Source organism: Eschrichtius robustus, chromosome 6 (genome assembly GCF_028021215.1).
Source record: "Eschrichtius robustus isolate mEscRob2 chromosome 6, mEscRob2.pri, whole genome shotgun sequence".
In the NCBI taxonomy this organism is placed as follows: domain Eukaryota; kingdom Metazoa; phylum Chordata; class Mammalia; order Artiodactyla; family Eschrichtiidae; genus Eschrichtius; species Eschrichtius robustus.
In genome coordinates, this window is record NC_090829.1 from 121,228,351 (window position 1) to 121,251,713 (window position 23,363).

General features: G+C 37.4%; 1 protein-coding gene across 1 annotated transcript; it reads left to right on the plus strand.

Annotated features, from left to right (window-relative positions):
- Window positions 1–2,939: 2,939 nt before the first annotated feature.
- Window positions 2,940–21,701, plus strand: CHODL (chondrolectin). The gene is made up of 6 exons (XM_068545721.1): window positions 2,940–3,018; window positions 12,892–13,201; window positions 13,341–13,498; window positions 16,883–16,969; window positions 18,846–18,948; window positions 21,550–21,701. The coding sequence occupies exons 1-6, from the start codon at window positions 2,940–2,942 to the stop codon at window positions 21,632–21,634; spliced, it is 822 nt and encodes a 273-aa protein (XP_068401822.1). The 3' UTR covers window positions 21,635–21,701.
- The last annotated feature ends 1,662 nt before the right edge of the window (window positions 21,702–23,363 follow it).

Here is a 23,363-nt window from a genome sequence, read left to right on the forward strand (position 1 = left end):
CTTGGTTACTTCTGTGGGAGCCCTCATCTCCTGATTGATCCAAAAGCAGTTAAACTTCTGGGACTAAAATATGTTTGCTATGAGAAAGTCATTTGTCTCCTGTGATACCTTGTGCATATTCACAGGAAAAAACAAAGTCATTTGTTTAAAAAATTAACATTTGTTGCTTTCCCCTAACTTTCCATAACTTTGTAGTTTTGAAAAGGAATTTTGCTGACAATTTTAAGTTTGTCTCCTACTATATGCTATATTAAAAAAAAAAAATTAAGATAGACACCCTCTGCCCCATGCTCCTCAAAGAGAATAGCAAGTACCACTAATATTCTATATTTATGACTACCCAAAATGTGCTCTATGAATTTAATGATCCATCCAGATGTTTTCTAGTGATGGAGAGACAAATAAAGAACCTGGTCTTGTCAGCTGGTCTCCTTAAAAGCATCATATCTGAAAACAGCCTTTAATGATTTGTTGTTCCGATAAGTCATACAGCTACCAGAATAACTGCTGAGTAGCCCTAATTAAGGGGTGTGGCCACCCTGAACTGATAAATGAATCATAGCCTAAAAGATAAGAAACTATACTAGGAAGCCTGTGCAACCATATTGAGGGTATAGTTATTAATATAATTTGGATTTTCTGAAGTATGAAAACCATGGGGCTCCCCCTTGCCAATAATGGCTTCAAGGACTTGCCGGCTTTTTAGGCATTAGAGACATTTGGGGGTTTATCCATATGTGGAAAATTACACCCAGTGCTTCTATTGTAATCCACTGGCATTCCTTCGCAAACAGGGACCTTTCCATGATAGCTGTGAGCCACATGATTATCTGGGAGTAGGATGGCATGAAAGGAGCTCCCATTCAGAACCCTACCTAGTTCTTCAGGCACCTGGAGCCGTCATTCAGGTCATCAGCCAATGAGGATCATCACACTCGACCTGAAGGTGGCTAGAGAATTCCTGCAAAAATCCCTAATTCCTCATTCCTCCAGGCTAACCACCATACTCATTCCCACTTCTTCCACTATGGCCTTTATACACACAGTCATTATTACATTTCTTCCTCCACACTGGACTCTGAAGGCACCTGGAACAACTTTCTGACCACAGGCATACCCAGTGACACTCTTTGACATGGTTTACAGGGCTGAGCTTACATATACCTCCAATTGCTTTGAGGACTTATGTTTTTCATTTTCCATTCAAGATTCCAGCAATACCTGTTTCTTTTGGACCTTTAGCTAGTGGAGAAACTCACAAAATCCATATCCTGTACATGATTTACCAATTGCCCATGGCCCTGGAATAAATTACCTTTAATAGTTGTATAAGGAAAATAAAGTAATAGACAATATTATAATTATTTTGGAATTCTGCATTCTTGAGTAGGGTGGATTTAATAATCCTTAAGATCTTTCCAAGTGTTAAAATTTCTTATTCTATATGACTTGTCTTTACTATAGAAAGATTGACTTTTTTCCCCTAAGAAAACAGTCCAACAAGTGTTGAGTGTACTTGTGGCTTATGAAAACAAAAGACAGGGAGGTGCTATGAAAACCAAAGGATTTCAAAATCATTAAAACCAAAGGATTTCATTTAACAAATCCTGGTGCATTTAAAGCAACGTAATGGCAAAATACCAGTTCTACTGAAGCCCATTATGAGAGCATTCTCAGGGTTCCTATCATGGACTAGATATAGATAAAACTCTCATGAACTGTTGTTTTTCAATACTCCAGGAGAACGCAGCATCCTTGCGTGGACTGTTATTACAATAAAGAGCAAGTCATGTTATGGAAAAGTGCCTTTGTAGGTTTTAGAATGGTTTACTTCTGATGTAGACCCCAGGTCACTGATAGATGATTACAAAGAAATACATACCTTTATGTCCAGGAAATGCCTAAGTATTCAGAAAATTTATTTTATGTTGATGGTTTTCCCTAGAGCTACAAAGACTGAGATTGAAATCAGTTGGGAAAACTGTTTCAAATATTCTCTTTAATTTACTCCTTGGCAACTTAGTCAAACAGCCTGCTTGGAAGTAATCTACTTGCAGAACCTAGGTGGAGAAAAACCTGGCACACTGTATAACTCACGGAGCATGTTTTGGCTCCCACTCCACCAATCCATTTTAAATAGTGGCTAGTGCCCTGCATCTAGCAATACATATGAGCAAGCAATTTAGCACAGAAAAAAAAAAAAAAAAAAGGCCCCACAACTTGGCATCCCCGTGGACATTAATCTTTGAGAAAATCAAATGGATCCAACTTTCGCCAGAGTTTAATAGCAAAGCTGTCACATTTTACACAAATGAGTATCCAGTCGGCTAGCGAATGGAAACAGGAAACCGGGAGGAGCGGAGGACAGGAGGTGGGGCCGCTGACCGGACTGTTTGCAAAGTGGCTTCAGTTTTTAGGGGAGGGGCCAGGATGCTCCGCATGACAGGAGAGACGAAGTAGTTAAAAATTATTACTCGCGAGGGGCTGGAACCTCGGGATGTGGGTATATAAGACGGCGCCTCCAGCGCAGAGCTGCTGCTTTGCTGCTGCGGGAGCCGCGACCAGGGGGGCGCATGGGCCCAGCCCCTCACTTGCCAGAGGCCGAGGAGAGGAGCCAAGGGCGCGGTGGGGTCCAAATCGGGGCTCCTGCCTCACCTCTGGGTTAGACACGGGACCCCCTAACTTCTGTTGCCTCTCCCGAGACGCGCACCCGCAGGGTCGTGCGCTCTAGCCCGGCACACTCGCGCGCGGCACCAGCGCGCCCGGCGCCAGGTCTGGCCAGAGGCGATGCGTGCAGGGGGCCGGGCAGCCGGGTTCGGGCGGCCGGAGTAGGGCCCCGCGGGGAGGCAGGGAGGCAGCGGGGTTAGAGCCCCGGCTGCGCGGCGGGCAGAGGTCCCTTCGCTCCACGCCACACCTGCCGCCGCCGCCGCCGCGCCGCGATGAGCCGCGTGGTCTCGCTGTTGCTGGGCGCCGCACTGCTCTGCGGCCACGGCGCCTTCTGCCGCCGGGTGGTCAGCGGTGAGTCCGGGGCCGTCCGCCGAGCGCACGAGCCGGGAGAGGGGGCGGCGGGGCGCGAGGGCGGTGCGGGCCGGCCTGTCCTGGGGTGGAGGCTCTCCGAGGGGTTGGAAACCCGTGCGGGGTAGGTAGGGGGCCGGAGGAGGCAGGGGGAAATTGATTGTATTCTGCTTTCTCCCCAGCCTCCCTAAACACAGAGAAAAGTTTAATTGTTTTGGAAGCGCCAGGTTCAGTAGCTGCGAAGCGAGCCCCGCTTCATCCTGAGCAGTACAGCGTTGTCTAGGACTAATGTCGACTTTCTTTGTAAGAGAGTTGGCCGCAGGGCAGGGCTGGTACCTGTAGAAGGGGTGGGGTACGGCGTAGGCAGAGGGAGCCCAGAGACAGAGGAACCGCTGCAGAAATGCCACCCCCTGTCGACCTGGCTCGACTTCAGTCCTCGCCCGCACGGGGTTCCCTCCGATGATTTCCGAGACCAGACCTGTTCGCTGTGTGGGGCTCACGGACCCAGGGGCATGCAGCCTTTGTTCTCAGGAGGGCTGACAAATACCAGAGGACTGGTCGTTGTGTGAGGACGCCCTTACACACCTCATTCCAAGCTGGAGGCTTCTCAGAACATGAAGTCTGCTCGAGTTGGGTTGAGGTGTACATGGTCATCGATGCAGGTTTGTGCACACAGTAGGTGCCCAATTAGGTCGGTCGAGTCAGTGCAAGGGAAATGGATCGGAATTGGCAAGCTTCCCGGAGTTGGCTTTGATCTTTCTTTTCCTTCCACTTTCATTGTCCTATTGTTGAGCAATTCATGTCGCATTCATTCTCCCTTACTTTTGGGGAAGGTCTCTTAAAAAACATAAAGATTCTCAAAAGCCTAAGATGAATGAATAGGGCCTTACAGGAAAATTGAGCATAGCTATCCTTATTGAAATCTCTTGTGATGCTAATTAAAGTGTTGCAATAAATATTTGTTGAATGTATGTGGGCATGTGTTTTAAGTGTGGGAAGTTTTTTAATGTGAAAAGCACGAGTTCCTTTTCACATTCAGTGCATCTGTGTAACAGGTGTCACCAGAGGTAGAGGTAGATGACAGCTAGCAGCAACTTAATCAGTTGTGAAACTAGACCTTTAGAAACTGGCATATTAAGCTTAATCGTTACTGATCTTCCCTCAGCAATGTGATGTTCTACTGAATATAATCCTTCAATGTCTGGTTATCAATCACTCTCCACTAACTTTTTGGCCCTCAGGAGACACTGGAATTAAATACATTGTGAAATGTCACTTGGAACTGCGTGTTGCTTACATTTTTTTCAGGCTGTTATTAATATTCACTTATAAAATGAAAATTTTACGGTATCAAACAAGGAGGTTACAAAAGCCATAGCATTAGATCCCATTCCCCCTATTTTAGCTTAATAATAAGTTCACCATAAAACTCATCTGAATGTGTAAATTACATATCTGACTGCCCTTGTCTCTGTCAGATTTATTCTTGCAAATGAATTAACAGCAGAGATCAGGCTTTGAGCATAAGGTGTTTCTTAAACACACAGAAACACTTCATTGACTTAAATAGTATCCACTAGGTATATTCTTATTGTATGCCTTAAACTTTGCAAAGGGATAAAAAGAATACGTAAAGTTAAAAAAAAAAAAGAACTTATAAAAATTGTTGATGAAAAGTTTATTTTGTGTTCTATTATTGCATAAATTGCTGCAAACCTTTTGCTCTGTTTTCCTATTAAGTATTTATAGGCATCTTGTAGGTGCCATCTGGAAAATTTCTAATTAACTGAACATGATCTATTTGATTTAACATAAATGATGATGTTTACTTGATATTAAAACAGTGATGTTTTTCTTATGAATAATTTAATTGTCTTTGGCCTTACAAACTCACATTGAAATCTAACCATTAGAGATTGATTTGTGATTTTATCCTTTGAAGACTAATTTTTTACAATATGTATTTCAGCCATAATGGCATGAGTACAGAGGAGTCTAAAGCCTGACATTTTGGAAAAAGTAGGTCTAATGTCTCCCTGGTTGATGTTAAGCTTTGAGAAGTACATAAACTTTTTCATGCCGTTAGGGACCATTTACCAGAATTCTACTCAGCTGTCTGTCAAGTGAAACAAGCTCTTTGGGGCCATTATTAGGAACATACTTACAATATATGGAATACATTTTCTAATTATTGAATATCAGCACAACCATTTATAATTTCTATTCAGTGTACCAAAATAATTACTGCAGAAAACAAGACAGGAACTCACAAAATAATGCTTTATCGAAATTCTCATTTTAGTACTTTATTCAATAAGATACTTTCTGATACTTTTAAATACACCACCCTTTTAAAAGTCGAGAGCATTATTTATAAATGAAGTGAAAATATTTAAATGAGAAATAACATTTCAAAAATCATCATAACCTGCCCCATAAGATTTAATAGCAGCTAGCAGTAATAGAAAAGTGTTTGTGTAGATTACTGGCTATGCTTATTTTGATTCATGGATATGCAATAAAAATATAAACTATAAGGATAATGATCAAAGACTTTTTAGTGAATTTGCGATTCTAACTTGAGAACTACTTTTAAGGTCTTGGACCTGTACTGATTTGTTGTACACACAGATGTGTAGAGGATATCTCTGGGGTCTGCCATCATTTAAATCTGTGACGTGACTGGTGGGTAATGACACCTTCTTTAGAACAAAGGTAAGAGTACTTTACTTTTGGGGATAAGGATACATATGAAAAAGAAGAGTTCAAAATTCAGGTCTCTGAGATGGGAGGATATGTTTGAAGAGCACATGCATATTCTTAAGCATTTGAAGTGTTTTGAAGTAATGTGTGCGTGTTGGTTTTTACTTTCTCTTTTTAGTGCACACAGCATTGATCCATCAACCTGTTTATGCGCAGAAAGCATTAAGTGTATTTCATGGTACCTCCACATTTCTGCAGAACACTTTAATATGTATTAATTTGAACTTATTTAAATTGGCAAACATTTTATTTAGAAGACGGGGAGATTTAGACACTTCCGTTTTGATCATGCAAATGCCACAGAATATTGCAAAATCATGGGTGGTGACCAGTAACCTATACATCAATATAATAGCAAGGGAGATACAAAAACTTTTTTAAATTAAAAAGAAAAAACTGCTGAGCGTATCCCAGCCTATGGTACTGTTTTCCATGACATCATCAAAAGCATAAAGTGATGACAGTGCAGTTTTCAGAGATGCAATTACTTTAAGTATCTCTTGGGCAAGAAAGGAACAAATTAATCTTATTACCAGTCATGTAATAAACTACACATTCACCGTAGCCATTAATCCTTAATGGCTGTTTTTCATCATTTTATGGTTTTGTTTTTGTAATTCTTTTTCTGGAAGATGGCAATATCTGTTACATTAACATTAGAAAGGTGTTGTATAAAGGTGTCCAAAGTGGAAATTCAGCTGATGGTCTCACTAGCAGTTTTACTTTCTCCAACCCTCTCTCTTCTGTTAAGTACTTTGCACACAGGTGGACGGATGGACGCAAGATTGTTTCTCTCACTGTTTTAACATATTACTGATAATGTAACACAGCCTGACAATTTGACTAAACTTATACTCCTTGTAATTGGGAAAAAGTTCAGTTTGGACCTTGTTTGTTTTACTTGGAAACTAGAAGGGCTAGATAAAAAAAATCATTAAGGACATAAAGGGTCTGAAAATCTGAGATAGATGTTCCAATATGGATCCTGTGTCTAAATGTTCAGTAAAAGAAAATCTACATTCTGCTTAGAAACAACCCTCAATGTTAGCGCTCCGGTATCAATAACGGACCAATGCTGAACATGGTAGCATAGGTCATAGTAATAATGTACATATTAATCAATCCCTTTATTCATGAAATTCTTCACCTTAGAAAAATATATCTGAGACCTCCACGGAGGCAGCATAGAAATCTGGGGACATGTATGAACTGTGGAGCCAGTCTGCCTGGTTCTAAACCCTTTACCATTTATGAGCCATGTGAGTTTGGCAAATTATTTAACTTTTCTATGCCTCCCTTGCCTCATTTTTAAAATGGGATGAAAGCACCTTCATCACAGAGTTGTTGCAGGGTTCAAGGGGTTCAAACACAGTAGTGCAGGTTGTTTCATGGACACAGCTGCCCGCCAAGAAGCTGTGAGAGGGCGCTCAACGCGGCAGTCCCCGTGCCTGCAGCTGAGGCAACCTGGAGGAGAGCATAACTTTTTCAAGCTGAGCAGCCTGTATCACCAGGAGAGATCATCTTTCCTAATTTCCCCAAAGGGGTGGATTGTGCTAGCAGTGAGGCCCTGCACACTAAACTATTGATAAATGGCAGGCTTTTTTTTTTTTTTTTTTTTTTTTTGGCCGTGCCACATGGCATGTGGGACTTAGTTCCCCGACCAGGGATTGAACCCGTGCCCCCTGCAGTGGAAGCGCAGAGTCTTAACCATTGGACAGCCAGGGAAGTCCCCTGTCAGGCTATTATTATTGTCATTATTTCTTTAAAACTTCTAACCACTCTCACTTTTTAGGTGAGAAAACTGAGGTCAGGAAAGTTTAAATAATGTCCCCAACGTTCCCACAGTTCCAGTACAGTTCTGGGGTTCCAAGCCAGCTCTTAGTGATTGAATGCTTCAATTCTTCACTCACACAGTTTACAATTTATCTACTTGGTTTACAATTTATTATCTAGATCTTGATTTTAAATACTGGACTAAAAAAATAAATTTCATCCCCTTGTCAGAAAGTTTGTGATATTCCCCAGGTGGAGATGTAGGGCTTGCAGATGCCACAGAATATTGCAAACAATGCAATATGACCATTGGTCATGCAAACAATGACCAAGACTACAGTTTTGGTTGTTTATCAATATAGGAAAATGGATTCCAGCACAATCTTAATAGTGCGCTATGCAATTAATTGCATTATAAAATCTCCTGCAAAAATAAAGTTTATTATAACAAAACATTTTTATGATGAAAAAGTCTTAAAAAGTAGGTGTAATATTAAACACTGAAAGCAGAATACTTATGATTGAGAGCATTCCCTTTTTTAGCTTGGAAGTTTTACTATCGGAGGTCATGTCACATTGTATGTTGTAGTTGCAGCATATTTATTCCTTTGATTTTGAGTAGAATAAGAAAGAATTATGAAAAACAAATTATTCTGTGGGATTCTAGTAAAATGTCCAAGTCTGGTCAGTCTGGTTTGGGGAAGATTTATCATGTAGGTCCTCTTTTGCACAACTTGTTTTTTTCTTTGCAACTAAAGGTAGATCATAACTGAACAACAGGAATTCATAATAAATCTTCCATGTTTTTACTGAAAAATATGATATAAATTCAATGCTTATTTAATGTTGACAATATTATGATTCTAGTGTGAGGTATAAGAAAAATGTTATTACTTTCATAACTAAATGAAGACTCAACTTCCAGAAAATTGATAAATATAAGCAAAACAAAACCAAGTCATAGATCCTTTCTATTCAGGAAGAAAAAAGTAAACTGCCATGACTTTATGAGTTTGGCCCTGCTTTTACATTGTTGCTAAAAGCATTGAAAACTCTGCCAATATTTAGCTCTAAAGGAATTTTCATGACTAAGAAAAAGGACAGAATTATCTATGCGTGGAAATAGTAGCAGAATCTTAGCTGTGATAATGATAGGAATGTTTATTTTAGTAGGCGATACTGAAAATTATCTCTAATTAAAGTGCATGTGTATGTATGTAGTTGTGCGTGAGTGTGCGTGTGTGTGCATGTGTGTGTGTATGTATGAAACCAGGAGGTGTAGAATCCTGGGTGAAAGGTCTTTCTTGCGCATAAGCCAACAATCAAGGGAGGTTTCCCACTACAGGTGTTAGGTAACATTTAGTAAATTATTGTTAGACAGTATCAAGGTAGCCTTAGTGTGATAAAAGCTACTCTACGGTTATCTGAATATTTATCTGAATATTTTATGGGTGGTAGAATAGTAGATGGAAGACTAGCTTCCTACTGGTCAGAATAGTCGATGGAGGATTTTATCTGAATATAATATTTAAAAGTAAGAGAAAAGGAAATTCTCCACGTGATCTCACAGAATGAGAAAGGAGCTAATTATAAGGGTTCCCTAAGAAGATTAGCCTTTACCGAAGTGGGAAAGTTGCTTCGAGAAGATCCGTATTAATGGGACTTTTCTGGGAATTAGGGCAACATTTGTTTCCCAGCTGTTGGGAGTTCCACTGCTATTACAGCCAAGTGTGATCAGCTGAAATGGTGGTGAGCCGTTCAGTAGCTGCTGCTTCTGCTGATTTTGCTGCAACTTGGACCAAATTTGCACAATAAGGTGGAAATCAGTAGTAGAAGAGAACTGGATATGAAGAAATTCCCAGTGTCAGCTTTAACTGATTTTATATATAGATACCATAAAAACTACAGTGTATCTATAATTTCCTTAAACCTGCTTTGCTAGATCTGAACTGCTAGTGACTTTTCAGTTTAAAATTTGTGGACACAGCTGGTATTCAATGAATGCACTTTGGAGTTAATATCTGTCTGTAGCTGGTAATTGGCCACTGTCCTGATCCTCTATGAGATTCCCCCTGCTATGCAGCCACCACAGTCTCCATCCCCTCATCTAAGACCCCTGGACCACTCCATCATCCACAGCCAAAGAGAGGATGCCCGGCATAGAGAGTGCCAAGGCTGGCTATTATCCAGGGCTTGTGCAGTATTAGTTCTTAATTATTTTAAGTATAATCCCTGTCTATAGATTTTTCTTTATATTATTGTTACTATTATTTCTCTACAGACTAACATTTATCTACAGAATGACATTCCTAGTACCTAATAGTGGTATTAGGAATTTCTACAAGACACTTAAAGCTCTCTTATGTATTTAATTAGAAGTGCTATTTTAATTTTATAAATAAGGTAATTTTCATCATCATTCTTGTATTCTCACCATAAATAGTAAATCTGTGCTGCATTTGTTTTTTAGTACGTCAAAGATAATGAGAAGAGACTTTTAGCATATATGTCATACCTAGGCATTTTCTGAACTTGTGCTGGCTTTGTAACATAAATAATTTTTACTCATTAAAACTTCTGGCTAATCTTTTTTTGTGTGTTTTTTAATTTGGCTTCTTTCTGTTATCTTGCAAAACAGTCTCATTGGACAACTTAATATTTCACAAGTGCTGGAATCAAATTGAAGTCTGAGAGTTCTTGGAGTAAAAAACTGAACAAACTGAAAACTCAAGGGAATGTAGTCCAGATGTATTTTGAGACTTAGAAATATGAAAAAGATGTAGAAGATAAAAATGGAAACAGAGCTTGCTTTAAAGATACAGGCATAAAAATCACTAGGCTTAATGGCATTGCTAGAGTATTGCCAGGAACAACCATTTTAAACAATGAAGACATCACAACCCCTAATAATAAATTAGGAGAAATTTTAAAAAAATAATAATTGTATTAGGATCAACCATTGGGACTTCCATGGTCATCTCTCCAGGATTATTTGTTTCAGACTGATTTGTCCTCTTGACGTCTCTTTAATTCCAGTTTCCCCGTGGTCATTCATACGAGCCTGTTATTTTTCATTAACAATTAGTTGGGGCAGTCTCTTAATTTGTTCTTATTATTCAGTGTGTTGCTCCTGGGTCCAGATCACAGTTAATGAGACAAAGAGGACAACCGGCGGTCTTGCTTGCATTGCTGGAACTGCTATGTTATTAGTTGGCTGTTCTCAGCAGTGTCAACGTATTGAATGCCTATTACTCAAACACTGTTGTGAGGTTAATGGCCTTCCACTGGTTTCTGCTTCCTCCTGCCTCTAAGTGTCATCACAGGTCATTAATTGCTGATTCTGGGGGAGAATGGATGTGATACCGACGCTGGCTCAGCGTGATGTACTGTAATTAAGAGTACAAAGCTTGAATGCTTTACTTTTTTTGCCAATGTTTAAATATAATATACCCGCCAGCCCTCCACTACTGTCAAATTTTCTTGATCGGCTACAAAATTAAATACATAGTGAAAAAAGCCTTCAATCCCAACAAGAATTGTAAGCAGTGAACCTATGCCTTGATTTCTTAGTATGAATGAATTTGCCTTAATTTTACATAAAATACTAGATAGTCTATTTTCCAAGGTCAAACCTCAAGCTGAAATCAGAGAGACTAAAAGCGTAGTGGAAGCTGTGGACAGCAGCCTGGGGTTAAGGAATAGTGACAGAGAGGGATCCATGGCAGTTTTTAAAGTTGACAGCAGAGATCAGAGGTGAACCAAGGAAGCTAATGAAAAACAAAACAAAACAGCGTGACTGTTCTGGAGATTGCGTCTATAATCTTGGCATACATATTTGGTGGTAAAAAGAGGCAGGTGTAAATGGTGGAACAATAGGAATTCCACTGCTAAATCCTGTACACTGTAATATCCCTGTTATATATATGGCTGTATTATGACCCAATATGATCATTCATATTTGTAGTTATGTCACTAAGTAATTAGGAATATTCATTGTGCTCAATTCCTAGAGGTATGTGAAATTCAATTTTAAGAGCTCTTTTAAGTCAAACTTTCATTGCCTATGTATTTAAGTCTTCACTGATGTAGACTGAGCAGAAGTATAGTGATGTCACAGCAATGGAGCTTGATAATAAAAGGTGATATTTCATTAAGAGGTCTCAAGAATTATTTTAAGCTTCACTTGTGGTTCCGTTTAATATCTTGACACAAGTTTATATTCTCTATATAGTGACTTCTAAAATCATTAATAGATATCAGGATAGATGGTTAAACTGAGTCCTGTAACTTATAAAAACCTTTAAAATACCAGTGAAAATAAAAATTACATTTTCAAATTCACCTCCAAATTCTGAGTATTCTATAAGTACTCTAGAAGGTTAACCTGTCACTTCTAATACAATATTATATTAATAAATTGGTTTTTACAAATTTATTTATTTTTGGCTGTGTTGGGTCTTCGTTGCTGCGTGTGGGCTTTCTCTAGTTGCTGCGAGCGGGGGCTACTTTTTGTTGCAGTGCACGGGCTTCTCATTGTGGTGGCTTCTCTTGTTGTGAAGCACGGGCTCTAGGTGTGTGGGCTTCAGTAGTTGTGGCACGTGGCCTCAGTAGTTGTGGCACACGGGCTTAGTTGCTCCACAGCACATGGGATCTTCCTGGACCAGGGCTCGAACCCGTGTCCCCAGCATTGGCAGGCAGATTCTTAACCACTGCGCCACCAGGGAAGTCCCCAATAAATTGTTTATTATTAGCGTTACCTTCATTCTGACTTCTATTAACTTTCAATTTTAATGTATTTGCTCTCAGATATATACAATAAAAACAAATATTTACACCTTAAATTTGCCACTTTATTTAAATTTCAATTATTTAAATGTATTCACTTCATGATACCTTATGTAAATTTGCTTTTTTTGCTTGTTTTTAATAATTCCTTTATGAATTATGATTCTTATTTCATAATTTTGACCTTTTAGCTTCCTTTACTGTGTATACCTGACATTTTTTTAAGCTACTTTCACTCGCTATGGTGTCAGTTGACAAAATCTAAGCCAGGAGAATTATGACTTCCCTTTACAAAAATTTCCTTGATATACTGTGTTTAAAAATTTCCTTGATATACTGTGTTTAAAAGTTTATGTTACAAGTTTATTAGGGAATCAATTTGCTTTTGTAAATTGAAATAAGAATCTAGAAAATAAACTTTATGCAATGGTTCAGTGGGAGAAGCATTCTTGGCAGATTGTTTCTGTTTTGATTGGTTCTTTCGTTTTAGTTTGTAGTAAGTAGCATTATGAATATAGCTCAGATAATCAATACACGGGCATCTTTTTTGTTCAGGCCAAAAGGTATGTTTTGCTGATTTCAAACATCCCTGCTACAAGATGGCCTACTTCCACGAGCTATCCAGCCGAGTGAGCTTTCAGGAGGCGCGCCTGGCTTGTGAGAGCGAAGGGGGAGTCCTTCTCAGCCTTGAGAATGAAGCAGAACAGAAGTTAATAGAAAGCATGTTGCAAAACCTGACAAAGCCAGGAACCGGGATTTCTGATGGTGATTTCTGGATAGGGCTTTGGAGAAATGGAGAGGGGCAAACATCTGGTGCCTGCCCAGATCTCTACCAGTGGTCCGATGGAAGCAGTTCCCAGTACCGGTGAGTAGGGCTCCTGAGGAGGCAAAGGGGGGTACTCAGAGGGCAAAGGACAAAGGGAGATTTCTGTTATCTGTAGAGGATATCAGAATGGAACAGGCGAAGTCACTGAGATGTGTTCCTGCTGCTCTGTGCTTGGCAGAAACTGGTATACTGATGAGCCTTCCTGTGGAAGTGAAAAGTGTGTTGTGATGTATCACCAGCCAACAGCCAATCCTGGCCTTGGGGGTCCCTACCTTTACCAGTGGAATGACGACAGGTGCAACATGAAGCACAATTACATCTGCAAGTATGAACCAGGTAGGAAGCACTGTAAGTCTGTAGGAGCAGATTTTGTGCATATTTGCTTATATTAAATTTAATCTTTAACCTTCACTACCTTTGGCTCGTTTTGTTTTTCTGCTGTGAGACATGGAATTACTTTGCAGTTTGATGACAAAGTATTGAAGCACACTTGGCTATAAAGCAAACTGCCCTATGAGTTAAATAGAAGGGAGCAACTAGAAACATCCTGAGGGGTTTTTTAAGAGAAAATAATTATTTCTAATATTAAGGCCAAACTGTGTTTTTGTAAACAGATTTTATGAAGAATAAATATCTATTTAAAAATATTTCAAAATTTAGTATAGTGTGTGTGAAGTAGGTATAAGACACCAAAGCACCTGTAGGTTTACACATCTGATCAGTAGTTCTTTAGATTTTTCTGGTGAATTTAAGGGAAGCAAGCAACATTCTCCTGGGGCATTAGCTTATCATTTCATGACGTGATACTCGGTTTGTGCTCCTCAGTGAAAGTCAGGAAGTCAGAGAACCGTGGCGCAGAAAAGTAGGGGCGTGTGTCGCGTTCTCCGCGTGATCCTCATTCTTTGGAACATGCCTCCGCAGTTCGCTTTTGTTTGAAGTCTCCAACTTCTTGCCGTACGGAGCACGTGGGAAGATCGCATTGACCTGAGCTACACTAGTGTGGTTTCCTGCTCAAATAGTAAATTTGAGTTACTTTGACTAGAACCACTCAACTGAATTGATATCTGACCAAAAGAGAGACCAATCAGGACGATGTAAACTCATCGTTTTAATCATCAAAGAAAGTCAAATTCGATATTTAGGCTATGAGGATTTTTTTTTTTTTTTTTTTTTTTTGCTGTTTCCCTGTTCTCAGTGTTTGGAAGTTTCATTTGAACTCTTCCAAGGGCTGTCTGCTTGACCTCATAACATGTGTTCGTGGAAGGCAACTACAATCAATTACTGCTATTTCCATTATTCTGTTGAAATTACATGAGTCTTCTTTTTCTCATAAGACTGTAAAGCACAAGGGATTATTTGGATTAGATTTACCCTTCTCTTATATTTATCCTGTTTTTGAGTGTATTAGCCTACTTTATTTATCCCTGGTGAGTTTAGTCTTTAAACCTCTTGGTTGCTAAATGCATCATTACCCTCCTAGAAGCTTTTGCAAAGCTATATCTGTTACACACTTAGGTTCTTTGCCTTAATTTTTTTCCTAGAAAAATATGAAGTTGAAATTCTTTGATATTTTAAATTTGTGACACTGTGTGCTTGAAACTATTAAATGAAACATAGTATATTACAGCGTATTCTTAATACAATATTATCTTCATTCTTTGAGCTTTTAGGTGACCCTTTGTATTTTATTTTATTTTATATCATATTTACCACATTATTTAGGTCACTATTCCCCAGAATCCTCTTGTTTTGTATTAGGTAGTCCAGGTTTATATTACTCATGGAAGAGCATTTTAGGCATAAAATTAGTTTTTCATTTATCTTCTATAGTCTACCTAAATCTTCAAATAACTATAGTTTTTTAACAAGATTCTTTCATGTACTTTTTGTTTTTGAAGCACATGTACACTTCTACAGTGTAAAAGTACTTAGAATTATTAATGTATAGAATTTTTCTACTTTGTTTTACTTTAAATATTTTCATTTTTATATATTTTCTATGTAGTTAACCTTCTTTCCTTGAGCTTAGTGTCTTATTTATGAAGGATGTTGGTTTGATTAAATTCCTTGCTTGTATAGTCAGTGCTTTTTTGATGGTAAGTAGTTAACTTTTTAGTGGTGAGGGGATTGGAGGATCAAGTAGTGAGACTAATTACAATTTACAAATTATAACACTGATTATTTTGAACTTTATTCTCCAACTATACCAACAGTACTATGTGAACTTAGTCTCCACCTTCTGTTCCTGCATACCGTCTAATAGCATGACTACTGATATCCAAAGTGGTAAAAAATTAACCTAGCTATATAGAAACTGAATAATTCACTTCTGAGTTTTCTCACTCTCTTCTCCACCCTTTTTTTTTTTTCATTACTGTTCTGTGTGTTGAATATCTATTCTTTGGGTCTATCAATGTTATCCAAAGACATTTTAAGGGGATACTTCTGAATCTGATTTTTATATTTTATTAAAATTACATTAAGTACTCTTGCTCTTAGACATTAAAAATAGTATGTAGGAGATTATGTTTCTAAAATTGTGTTACTTAATCAGCAGTTGCATTAAAGTTTGTTAAAATATTTTAAAGATAACCAGTTCTATGTTGATAAATTACATAATATCTGTATTATTTGTTCAGCAAATACCAGTTGAACACCTAGGGGCATAGAGTGCCTAAATTCTGTGTGGGATAGGACTGTGTCGGGCAAAGTATCAGGGTAATATACGTGTATAAGAATAACAAATATTATTATAGGATGGTGTATGATTAAGCTTCTAATGAATAGAGACTATGTGGCCAAATTAGAGTAAACATGACATTAAAATGATTTAATATTCTAAAACTAATGTAAGATGCTGCATGTGTTTTTTTCTTTTCCATTAATTGACAAAAATGAACAGAGAATTATATTTTTGGAACAAATGAAAACAAATTTACAGGTTATTTTCTTAGTAATTCAATTTATTTTCTCTGAACTATTAATTTAATGAATAGTGCCCTAGGGGAAAAAAAATTAGGCAAGAGAGCAGTACCAGATCATTGTAAGAAATTTCAACAGTTTTCAAGTGTGTGGCAATTGAAGAAATCTTGCCTCATAAAACCAGGGAAAGAAACAAATTGCAAGCCTTAATTTATGATTATTTTTTAAAGAAGTAGACACTATTGGAAAGCAAATCTAAGGATGACATTGTTTGTAGGGGACAGAAATGTGCTTTAGAACATTTTTACTTGAATCATCAATTCCAGGCGCAATCCATATGCAGTTATCTGCTGCTTATTATTGCGAGGAGAAATCTAAATTATACACCAATAATAGTATAGAAATAATCCTGCTGGTCTTTGAATCATAGTTAGTGTCTCATGTTATGGTCACCAATTCTTGCCTATCTTTTCCTACTTTTGTACCTCCTTTGTCATTATTACCTGTAGTAGGTTATCATCAGCATAGATGCTCTGGATTGCTAAATGCAGTTTGGAGTTACAGGGGTTCACCCAGTGGATCCAAGTTGCAGAGACTCACCAGATCTTTATTCAGAGATAATTAAATGTTGACTTTATAGTTAGATCATTTCATATAAATTTAAATTCAAAATAGAATTAGCTGGAAGTTTTTCAGAAATCAATGTTTATTTTGTTTTATAATAAACTTCTATTTTCATCCGCATTTGCATTTGTCTTGTTTATCATTATGTATGACAACTGTACTTATTATTTACAGAGATTAATCCAACAGCTCCGGTAGAAAAGACTTATTTTACAAATCAACCTGGAGACACTCATGAAAACGTGGTTGTTACTGAGGCAGGTAATTAGTTCACATGTCTCTAACTCACCTATCAAGAGAAGAAAATATACTTTTACACTTTGCTTCGCATTGGCCCCAACTTTTCTTGTTGCTTGGTGAAATAGTGTACTAAATATAGGCCTATGGAAATTTACTTTAGGACTAGGTTAGAACAAATGATGGTAAGCTAGTTTTTGAATAGAAAAACCTATTTTGTTTTCTTTCTATTTTCACTTAAGTGGATGTATCTAGTACTAAACTAAGTATATCCTACGCCAAAACCTGGATCCACAAGGATCTTCCCCAGTATGTAGGTGTTATGATGTAAATGGGTGCATTCAGTGGCCTGTAAACAGTTGGGTACTGTTAAATGTTTAGGGATTGGCTGGGGTAGGCTGGGCTTAAAAAAACCTTATTTGTAGACTTTGAGTTTTCTGTGGTGTGGATACTCCCACCCCGGCCAGTTTCAAGCTACCAAGTGACATCACTGAAGAGCAGGTTGGGTAGTAGGCGTCCAATGAGCTTTCAACTCAGCGTCTCCAGCACACCACTGTCTGCAAAAGACACAAAATGCAATCCCAGTGCAAATCTCATGTTAGTCAAAAACTGCTCTTAGGATCCTTTAGGGGCTTGTTTTAGCATGGCCCTATGCCAGTTGGACAGGAATATTTATTTATACTAGTTACTTTGTAAAGACTGAGCCAAAGACCCAAAGTCTCAAAATCTTTCCACAGGTGATGCAAAATCCATGAAAGAGTAGGAAATACTTTCTTTTTTCTTTGCTCTTATATGTAAAGGATCATGATAGTCTTTTGAAAAGGAAAGGAAATGTGTCTTGAATCCTTAAAATGCTTGCAGTCACCTTGACAGGCTCAAGAGTGGATGAAAACATGGCAGATTATCCCCCAAATACTCCATCACTGGACCTCAGTTAATTTTTCTTCTCTTAACAAAGGAAATGATGTGCAGTTAAATGGAGAGTTTGATCTAAGTCCTGTCCACTTTGACCAGAATTATTTAGATTAATTATGATGATGGCTTTCAATTTGCTGGCTCAATGCATAGTTTTCCAATTTGCTTTTCTTGTATGGACATGATATTAAACTTTAGCGCTTTTCACTTTCAGGTGTCTGATTTTAAAACCATTCAGAACATGTAAATCTAATTAAAGAGATCAGTAAATAATTACATTAGGAATATTTACCCTCCTATGACATTGAAAAATTGTTTAATAAAGTCATTTTAAGCTGTATGGGACATCAGTGTGGCGCTTGTTTATTTTACCAAGAAAACCTAACATTATCAAATGTGATGGAACAGGATTAAAAGATGATTCATTTTAGAATTTAACGAAGATCAAGTGTTTATGCCTCTGTAGTCTTATGTCTCTAGGTTATGACTCTATCATCATTTAATATTTACATATTTTGGTTTAATCTCAGAGAGTCATGCATATCATCATGGCACTGGGCTTATTAGTTAGGATAATTACATATCCAATAAATCAACAATTATTTTAATCATGATTATTCTTTAATAATCAGTACTTGTTTCTCAAAGTAATAACTGAGAAGCATTAATGAAACAAGACAACTAAGATTATTAATATGTTGTGAAAACCAGTCCCTATCTTAATTGAAGATTTAATAATAGTTTTGGAAATATGGACATTTAAGTGGCACATGGCAAACATGCAGTATATTTTGTTTTTAATTTCTAATAAAACATGAATATATTATTTCATTAGATTATTCAGTATTCTGGGAAGAATGTTACTTGGAATCTGATTGATAATAATTATACTTTGCCTTAACTTTTTGGAAAGTTTTTATACAACTCTAATGTCAGAATCCTGCCTCAACTATCTCTTTACGTTAAGACTGTTTTACTTTTGTAGGACTAATTCCCAATCTAATCTATGTTGTTATACCAACGATCCCATTGCTCTTACTGATACTGGTTGCTTTCGGAACCTGCTGTTTCCAGATGCTGCATAAAAGGTAAATAACTCATATATGCAGAGACAACTTGAAAAGCTTTAAATAGGTTTTCAGGACTCTTTAAAAATTTAGCATAAAATTGTATTTTTAAGTTGCCTTAAGAAAGTTCTGATTTTCATCTCTGTCAGTACATATCCAGTATATATAATCTAATAAAATATATCTTGATTATAGGATTATGAATTATCTCATTTAATCCTCACAAGCCATATGAAGTAGGTATCCTGTTTCTGTTTTTCAGTTGAGAAGATGGTGGCTTAGATGAGTCACACAGTTTGCCTTGGGTCTCATAGCTAATGTGTGTGATAGACCTGAAATATGAATGCTTATAAGCTCACAACATATGCAACTATATTACACTGTCTCTTTTTATTAACTATAAGCATTAATGCTAAACCTTTCAATCCTGACCTCAAGTTGTATGAAAGACTTGATTTTTGTAAGTGAACTTTGTAGTACCTTTTCAAAATTTCAAGTCACAGCCTTCTGTTTTATTTCCAAAGGATCTTTTAAGTATAAGAACTATAGTATAATGGTAAAAATGGGTTACTTTTTAGTAGGCATCTTGAAATAAAGTGATATGTCTTAACAGCAAGATTCTTGAGAGTATCCTTTTATATCTGTTTACGCATACACTTGAGTTACAGGTGAAATTTTTTCATTTGTGTCAGTTTGGCAATTAAACTAAAACATTAATGTATGAAATATAAATATGTATCAGAGGAAAAAGGAAAAGATGTGGATTTTAATTAGTGTGTGCTTGCTAGAATAAATTAGACATCTTTGTCAAAGTGTTTTAAATAAAAACTGATTAAGAGAATGCTTCCTTCAGGGAAGGAACTGCAAATAAGTCATTTTTCTCTTTTGACTTTACTTCATCTTCTTCTTTTCCTGAAATGAACCCTAAAGAATTGCTAAGTAAAAAATCCCCAGAAAAAAGAATTAAATAGATATAAACTCTAAATGGTTCACATAATTTTTTTTTTTTCTTAAAATTTATTTATTTATTTTATTTATGGCTGTGTTGGGTCTTTGTTTCTGTGCGAGGGCTTTCTCTAGTTGCGGCAAGTGGGGGCCACTCTTCATCGCGGTGCGCGGGCCTCTCACTATCGCGGCCTCTCTTGTTGCGGAGCACCAGACGCGCAGGCTCAGTAGTTGTGGCTCACGGGCCGAGTTGCTCCGCGGCATGTGGGATCTTCCCAGACCAGGGCTCGAACCCGTGTCCCCTGCATTGGCAGGCAGATTCTCAACCACTGCGCCACCAGGGAAGCCGCCACATAAATTTTGTAAAGAATCCAACCTGTTATTTACTGGCTGTTTAAAGAAGACATTTTGAATAATGATAAAGCCTGGCAAATTAATATTACCTACTGTGACATATTTTGTCCTCTTGACTTTCATATATATATATATATATATATATAAAACACACTTAAAATTATTTTTCAATATTTTATGCAGAATAAAGACAATAGTAAATATCTAATTTCTACCCTTAATTCCTAAGACTATAGATGGAAAGAAAATTTATGATTATGAAAAACAATGAAATAGAGCGAGGATTTGATATAAATCCCCCCATAACCCGGCCAAACTGTTACAGAAGAGCTGTAAATAACAAATCAGTGTGAAAAAAAGGATTTGAAAAAAATTATGTAGACCTTCTCATTTCTAAAATTAACATTACTGAAGTGCCAGTTTTTGGAGTTTTCTCTGAAGTTCGTTTTCCTTCTTCCAAATAGTGTGTTGTTGTGGAGATTCTGCTCATTCTCAAGTCTTCCAGGTTTTTATACTTTGAAGACCTGTGGAGGTTTCACTTGTTTGAAATTCTCAGAGTGAGAAAATAAATCAACATAGACTACCTCTGAAATTAAGCTGTTAGTGCTTAATTCATTCTCTCTTAGATCCTCCCCTTTTCCTTTCTTCCAGGAAAGCAAGGAGAAACTTCATCAAAGACTCAACTCCATTGTCATCTGAATGCCTTGCAGAAAGTTTAAATTCCAATCTGGTACACATGATGGCTTCTATCATTCCATGTCATGTTCAAAATAAGAAGTCTTGTTTCCTTAACTCATAATAACTCATAAATAAAATAAATACTAATGCTACACAAAAGCCACATTAATAACTTAACCACCCTTTTGTTTTAACCATTTAGGAAACTTTCATGTTTTTCATAGACTTTGCTTGGCTTATTTTCCATTCATGTTAGATGACTTCATAGATAGAGATGTATTGATCTTACTTAATTGGGTGCAAATCTCTAAAACATATCATTTAGATATAGTAATTTATTAGTAACAAATTCACAGTTAAATTGAAGTCAGTTAAGTAATATTATAAAATTGTATGGCTCAGGCTTGTTTAGGAAGACTTCATTTCTTTCTTTGAAGGAATTCTGCAATGTCTGATAGACAGACTGATTACCATCTTCACATACTGGATTAATCTAGAATTTTTTGTAGGAATGAAAAAGTATGCTGGTGAGAGAAGAAAGACGCTTTCATAATAAGGGTCTGACATATCTCCAGTTGAACCAAGACATGCCTAGTTTGATAAGAAGTCTCAGACATTGAACTTATCACTTCTTCTGTTTTTCAGTAAAGGAAGAACAAAAACTAGCCCACACCAGTCCACACTGTGGATTTCAAAAAGCACCAGGAAAGAAAGTGGCATGGAAGTATAATAATTCATTGACTTGGCTCCAGAAAAGAAAATAGAGTTTTGTAATTCTGGATCTGTATAAGGAATGGCATCAGAACCTTAGCTTGGAATGGCTTGAAATCTCAAAGGATGTACAAAATGAACTGTAAGCTCCCCCTTGAGGCAAATATTAAAATAACTTTTATAAGTTTATTATTTCATTTATAAAATAACGCTGTGCTAATAATGGAGTGAGACATGCTTATTTTGCTAAAGGATGCACCAAAACTTCAAGTAAATGGGATGGACCATGCAGATTAAATTGCTGTGAACACATCAGAGAAGTATGTGCATTGGAAGCAGTTATTTTTGTCTCTTTCACCTTTCATAAGTTGTAATCTAGTTAATGTAATGTAAATTGCATTGAAATTTACAGTGTGCAAAATATTTTTCCTTTACGTAAGTGTGGGATAAAAATGGACTGTTCTTGTATTTATTTTTACAGTGTTTCATTTTTCAATACATGCTGTTTTGATTAAAGAAATGTATCACTGTTGTCAACTGAATTCACACACACATAAATATATTACCGTAGAAAAAGTTCCTTTTCTAGAAATGGCTCATCTCCTTTTAGTTTCTCTGCTTTGGGTCAGAGTATGTTTAGGAAATCCCTTCAGAAATAAGAAGTTATTTCATTAACCGTGGTATAAATCTAGTCAAATATTTTACTTGGAGGCAAGAATTGTCTAATTTCAGTTGTGCAAGACATGTGCCTTACAATTATTTTGCATTTAAAATTCAACAGATTTTGTAATAACTTTGTTAATAGCTGTATAAACAGTAATATACTCAATCTAGAGCAACAGAAGTGGCATACACGATATAAATCATAGATCTTCACGTGTTGCCTATGTAACCACAAGTAGCTCTCTGAGGGTTCTGGAATCGATTTGGCCCCTACCTTGCCAACAAAGCAAAGGTGGTTGTTTGGGGTCTGGGATTGACCCTGGAGGCCGATACCTACAGAGTTTGCCTTAGGTTTTTCCTAGCTCCGTTTAGCCTCTGTCAGCACGTAAGGCGGTTTTACAGTTGGGACTAGTTGAGTGGTCACCACTAGTGTGCAGTTAAGCACAACACACTGACATTTCCGCAAGGAAAGAAACTGAATTAGTATAAAAATGGGTTGGAGGGCATCAGTGATCACGTGTTCATTGTCCATGTTTGGCTGAGAGAGTAAACTGGGGTGCCTGTGTCCTACCTTCTGGTTTCTTCAATGCTTGTGGCTCCTTCTTCTCTAGAGAGAGTTGTAACTATCTGGTCTTCAAATGTCTCTGTGCTCCTTTTAATCAAATAAAAAGCTCTTGTTTCTGAAGAATGATCATTGGTGTTGTCTCAATATCTTAAGTGAACAAAGTACAGATATGTTTGCAATAGTATAGGGGAACAAATGACTGTTTAAGTGTGGTAAGAATGGAAGTTATGGTTGTAGACTGTTTTAAACCTCATCTTTTCAGTTAGATAATGAAGAGCTTTCACTAAGGCAATTCACAACTCCAGTTGGTTGGCAAAATAGAAATTAGTGGGCAGTGGTCCTTTTTCAGCTGCTCAGAGACTGAGGAAATAGGCAGCTGCGTTCTAAGCTTAGATCTGCCCACATTTAGCACTTCTTTTTCTTTTCTTGGCGACCCATCTTTCTGGGCAGAATAGGAGACCAGCTGCTGGGATCTACCTCTTCCCTCCAAGCTCCCACCATGCATTTCTTCCTCTAGTCA